Here is a 6,288-nt window from a genome sequence, read left to right as displayed (position 1 = left end):
CACCAAGATCGGCAAATTCGCCACTGGCGCCCTGTGCTCTTCACAGATGAAAGCAGGTTCACACTGAGCATGTGACAGAGTCTTGAGACGCCGTGGAGAACGTTCTGCTGCCTGCAGCATCCTCCAGCATGACCGGTTTGGCATTGGGTCAGTTATGGTGTGTGGTGGCATTTCTTTAGTGGGCCGCACAGCCCTCCATGTGCTCGCCAGAGAGGTACCGAGATGAGATCCTCAGACCCCTTGTGAGACCATATGCTGGTGCGCTTGGCCCTGGGTTCCTCCTAATGCAAGACAATGCTAGACCTCATGTGGCTGGAGTGTGTCAGCAGTTCCTGCAAGACGAAGGCATTGATGCTATGGACTGGCCCACCCGTTCCCCAGACCTGAATCCAATTGAGCGCATCTGGGACATCATGTCTCGCTCTATTGCACCACAGACTGTCTAGGAGTTGGCAGATGCTTTAGTCCAGGTCTGGGAGGAGATCCCTCAGGAGACCGTCCGCCACACAATCAGGAGCATGCACAGGCGTTGTAGGGAGGTCATACAGGCACGTGAAGGCCACACACACTACTGAGCCTCATTTTGACTTGTTTTAAGGACATTACATCAAAGTTAGATCAGCCTGTAGTGTGTTTTTCCACTTTAATTTTGAGTGTGACTCCAAATCCAGACATCCATGGGTTGAAAAATTTGATTTCCATTTTTTATTTTTGTGTGATTTTGTTGTCAGCACATTCAACTATGTAAAGAACAAAGTATTTCAGAAGAATATCAGATCTAGGATGTGTTATTTTTGTGTTCCCTTTATTTTTTTGAGCAGTGTACTTGAAAAATCCTCCCAAGTGAGCAATGTGATCCCACAAACAACATGATATCGTTTGCGTATAAAGAATTTTTTTCTTCATGGGCCCCAAACCTGAAACCAACAATTTCATTATCTTGTCTAATCAGATCTGCTAAGGGTTCCATAGCTATAGCGAAAAGCAGGGGGGACAGGGGACAACACTGCCTGACCCCTCTGCCGATACTTATTTTATCCGAATATTCGCCATTCAATATTACTCTTGCAGAGGCCTTAGTATACAACAGCCTGACCCAATCTATAAAATTATCTCCAAATCCCATACTCAGCAATATAGCAAATAGAACGGGCCACTCTATCGCATCAAAGGCCTTGGATGCATCTATAGTTACAATCATGCGTTCTCCAACATTTGTGGACTCCAACTGGGTACTTATAAAGTATCTCATTATGTTGTCAGTTGTAGTTTTACCTGGCATAAAGCCCGATTGATCCTCATGAATGATCCCCAGAGCCACTCTTCTGAGTCGGTTTGCTAGAATCCTTGCTAGTATTTTATTATCGGTATTTATTAATGAAATAGGGCGGTATGAGTCCGGTAATGTTGAATCTTTCCCAGGTTTTAAAATAAGTGTTATCAAGGCCTCTCTTACAGAGTCTGGGAGTTTCCCCATCTCCGGCGAGGTGGTCCACATTGTAAGAAGTTTCGGGATCAGTATCTTTATATTGTACATAAACTTCAAATGGGATCCCATCTATTCCTGGGGTCTTGTTCTTGTTTATCCTTGACAATATTGGCTCTACCGCTACCGAATTTATAGAGGCTTCTAAGCTTTCTCTTTGATCAGCTGTTAACATAGAAATATAAATTTTACCCAAAAACTGTTGTATTCCCCCCCCCCCCCCACTCTTATTTATCTTACTATTGTACATATCCTCAAAGTATTCTTTGAGAAGGGTTATTTTAGCTGATCATGCCGTAATTTTATGGCCAGATTTATCTATCAGAATATGGATATATTTATTTTTAATAGGGTTTGCTACCAATGCTGCCAACTTCTTGCCCGGTATATGTGCATGTATAAAATTATCCCTTACATAGTTCTCTTTCTGTTGTTCAGCCATTAGGAGCAGCTCCATCTCAAATTTGGCTACTTTATCCACTCTTTATAATTTTTGGCTATAGGGTCGTCTATATGTCTTTTCTCAAGTTTTTCCACCTCAGTTTCTAAATCCAGTCTTTTTCTGGATAGCGAATATTTGGATAAAGTTAAGTATTTAAGATGTTTCTGTGGTTATTGATCAGCAGTGTTTGGTGTACTAGATTTGGTCAGTGAAGTATTGGTAATTTGCAAAAAAAAAAAAAAAGCATTACAATTTCACACATTCTAATGTGAGTATATACTGTAGTTATCTACTGCAGGGCTGGACAGAAGCCAGGTATCCAGACATCACAAGAAGTCATGCCTCATTAACACAACAGAGGCTGTAAGTCGGTACACAGACCTACAACATGTGTTCCGCTGTATGGAGGTCAATCATAATATACAATTCTGTTGAGCAAGATACATGGGATCCAAAAACAGAAGATGAATCCATGGAATGCTAAATCAAAAGACCGAAGAAACCTCTGGATCAATAAAGAAGCTAGTTCCACATAAGGAGCACCTACCCAAACCATTTACTGACTGATTATTGTGACTGGCTATCATGGCTTCTGTTAGTCATATGCAACCATTTTCAGTGACCAGCAGGTGGCGCAGGCAGAGCTGTTTCCCTGGCATCTTGCTGAACGGGCTGCACAGCTCTTCTGCTGCAGGATCCACAGACAGGCACACCAGCAAGTTTTCAAAAAAACTTGGGCAAACCACAGTATTTTGCAGTGATTTTACACAAATTGCAGCTACATTTTTGAAAAATGTTGCAGGTTTACTGATTATTGCAACAAAATGCCATGGGTTTTGCCACAGTTTTCTCAAAAACTACAAAGTTCTATCAGTGTTCATTAAAAAATTATGTATGACACAGTAGTACAGTTACTTAATGTAGTAAGGACTCAGGAGCTGAGCCACTGTGATCTGCCGCGGATAGCATAGATTGGAGCTAGCTCCAATCCTAGGCATCCCTGGTGGCTAACCCCTTTAACCTGAAGTCAACCATAATAATCAGATGTTGAAGCTTTCTAATATACTTTGTTTCAGTTCTTCACCATTCAAAATTAGTTTGCCGTCAGTGACTAGGAAACCTACACAATCCGAATAGCGCATGTTCATTGTGGGTCTGGTCACATGCCCTTCCATCAACAGCCATGTTCCGGATGAGAGAACCATAAAATCAATGAGGATACTCTATTGAAGTGGCCAAAACGTCTCCAATATCAGGACATGTGGCAGATTCCATTACAACCCTATATAAGCAAGTCAGTCACTTTTAATAAAAAATAAATAAAAAATTGATAAATGTGGACAACCCCTTTAAATATTAAATACTGTTATATTTACGTAAGGTTACTACCATATTAATAAATTATTGGCAGAACACCTACAGATATATTTCCATTACCCTGGTCAGTGTTTTATTCTGCAAAAAATAGTAATTGTATAAATTAAATAAGTCTACTGCAATAAAGCCACAATATAAAAAAGACCAATGTACAATTTTATTTTTCACTTAAAAATAAAGCTTCTATACACAATTTAGTAATCTGTCTGAGCATACATATACACACACATACAGGGATAGAGATGTAAAAAACACAAGACCTGCTGGTGAAGGTACTTTGTCACCTGGACACAGTACAAGTGTACACAACTTGCATGCGGCCACTGAACCACTCATTGGAAAGTGTATAACTGCTGTGTAAAGACTTTATATTCACAATAAAGTATTAGCAAATATCTTGATGACACAAGAGCAAAGTTCTCCAGAACGCCCATGCAAAGTTCAAAGTACTTCAAAGATAACCTTTGTATATTCATCCAGCACAGGCACTCGAGATTCAGTCCCATAGTTTGATGAGGCCGTCCCATCCACAGGTGATAACTTTAGAGGTTTCATGCGGATGCCATACTGCACCTATACATACTTTATCGTGGGCCTTTAATCTGCTGTATAGTTTGGTAGTCTTCCAGTCCCAGATGTTTAGCTTTCCATCAGCATCGCCAGACACCACATAGCTGGACAAAGAAAAACACATTGTTGTCACTGGTAGTTTTATTAAGTCTTAAAGGGAATGTGTCACCAAAAATGCTTCTGCCTGTTAAAACGAGATGGTGACACATCCTTTTTTTCTAATCCGTTTTTATTTTCTGATTGCAGATTTTCTTATTCTAAGTTTTGACCATGATTATTGGGGCAACCATCTTGCCTGAGCTGTTCTTTACAGCAGCCCCATGGGCCATAGACACAATGGTCAGGAGGGGACCTCATTGACTTCTATAGGAGAGTTTTCTAGGCATGCTCTGTGTCCTGCGCTGAGGTCGTTGTACATGGAAAGAATAGATAAGCTCTGACAATCACCTATTGTGTATGGTGGATCCTGTCTTATCTATACATAGGTGATATCTGCCATCAGTGAGTGGTGTAAAATGCAAAATACATAATCTTCTCAAGGCCAAAGGGTTTCTTTTTTGTGACTTTTTAAAGGAATTGACTCATCACAGACAATGGGGGCATATCGCTAGGATATGCCCCCATTGTCTCATAGATGCATCTCCCACCACTGGGACCCACACCTATATCGGGAACGGAGCCCCGCAAAGTGGTGGCTGGAGGACTCCATTCTGGCCACCACCAAAGCGTTCTCCCCATAAAGTGAATGGGAGCGCACCGCGCATGACCAGCCACCGTTCCCATTCACTTCTATGGGCTTGACACAAATAGCCGAGCCACAGCTCGGCTATTTTCTGCGGCTCCATAGAAATGAATGAGGGCAGTTGCGCATGAGCAGTGTGCCCTCCACCACTTTTGGGTCCTATTCCCGATATAGGTGCAGGTTCCAAGAGGTGGGACCCGCACCAATAAGACAATGGGGGAATATCCTAAAGATATGCCCCCATTGACTACGATGAGACAACCCCTTTACTACCAGCGCCGTACATGTACGATGCTGGAGCAATGTGCGAACATGGCGCCCGCTCATATGTGCTGCAGGCGTCATGGTCGGTAGGTCTCTGCTGTTTCAAACCTGCGGCTAATTACCGTGACCGGCAATAATGACTGACTATCATGGTAATTAAAAGCTTTAGATGCTTTGATCAAGTGAGATCACGGCATCTAAATGCACAAAAACCTGGAAGCTCGGGATACCTACTGACACCCCCTGCGGCCACTGGGGCTGTCGGTAGTTGCTCTGAATACTATGAGCCTCGCTGATGAGGCTTATAGTATTCGTGCTGCAATTCTTATTTTGGCCAACAGGTGGCAGGCCAACATAAGAAATTAGCAATTGACAGTCAAACTCATTTAAAAAAATCCATGATTGTACAAAATTAAAAAACTGAATTTATAGGTTCATATATGAGCTTTAAAATCATTACAAAACATTTGAAGAAAAAGTAAAAAAAGCCCCCTCGCTGTATAAAAATAAATAAACAAACAAAAAAAAATATAAACATCAAGGGTATCACTGTGACCGAAAACGCCTGTACTATTAAAATCTGCAAGCAGCGTTTTGGTATCCGCCTCCAGAGCGGAATAGAGGCAGAACGGAGGCAAAATTATGCAATCTGAGCGGATCCTTTTCCATTCAGAATGCATTAGGGCAAAACTAATCCGTTTTAGACTGCTTGTGAGAGCCCTGAACGGATCTCACAAACTGAAACCAAAACGCCAGTGTGAAAGTAGCCTAAATAGTCGCTTCTCTGGCACTCCATGCGCTAGAAAGTGAAATCTATGCCAGCTAAGGGTTGGCATGGACTTTAGCTATAAATTATGCCAGATTCTGGTGCAAGTTAGTTAAAGTTGGTAAAGCCCTGCATCTATTCTTGACACTTCAGAAAAGTGTCAGGAAGCTTAAGAAGTCACAAATTATGGCGCAAATATGAAATAAGCCTTCGTAAGTGTCCCCTATTGTATCCAGAGGCCATTGTAAATGTTGAATCATTTACAATGATACATAATAAATCCCGAATTACTATCTATATCCAAGATTATTCCCTTTCCCACTCTTCACCTCCTTTATTCATACCTCATATCTGGTGAAAAGTCAACTTGACAAGCATAACCTGCCACCATATGACCTTTGAAAATTTTCTTTTTATTTAAGCGGAACCTGTTTTGTGCTCCGAAAATAAGGATCTGGTTATCCATAGACTGACAAGCCAACCATTTACCTGCAAAACAACATGTTAAAAATTAATTCAGATACAAAAGCAATAAGTCATGGCAATATCTTTGATAGTTCAACATATGCAAGTTAAAAAATTGATCATGTTACTGTTTCATAGACTAGTAGACTGTCATCATTTCAATCTCACCTTCACAT

At 41.3% G+C, this 6,288-nt stretch overlaps 1 protein-coding gene across 2 annotated transcripts in view; it reads right to left on the bottom strand.

The window, feature by feature from the left end:
- Nucleotides 1-3,440: 3,440 nt before the first annotated feature.
- CDC40 (cell division cycle 40) overlaps nucleotides 3,441-6,288 on the bottom strand; it is a 65,217-nt gene continuing 62,369 nt past the window's right edge. For both annotated transcript variants that reach the window (XM_040428869.1, XM_040428870.1), the window contains 2 exons: nucleotides 5,992-6,136; nucleotides 3,441-3,979 (listed from right to left, as the gene is read on the bottom strand). In XM_040428869.1, coding sequence (XP_040284803.1) covers nucleotides 3,802-3,979; nucleotides 5,992-6,136 — 323 coding nt within the window. In that variant the 3' untranslated portion in view covers nucleotides 3,441-3,801. The remainder of the gene's footprint in view (nucleotides 3,980-5,991; nucleotides 6,137-6,288) is intronic.

Source organism: Bufo bufo, chromosome 4 (assembly GCF_905171765.1).
Source record: "Bufo bufo chromosome 4, aBufBuf1.1, whole genome shotgun sequence".
Classification (NCBI taxonomy): domain Eukaryota; kingdom Metazoa; phylum Chordata; class Amphibia; order Anura; family Bufonidae; genus Bufo; species Bufo bufo.
Note: the sequence above shows the minus strand (reverse complement) of the source record. Positions and strands in the feature narration are given on the sequence as shown.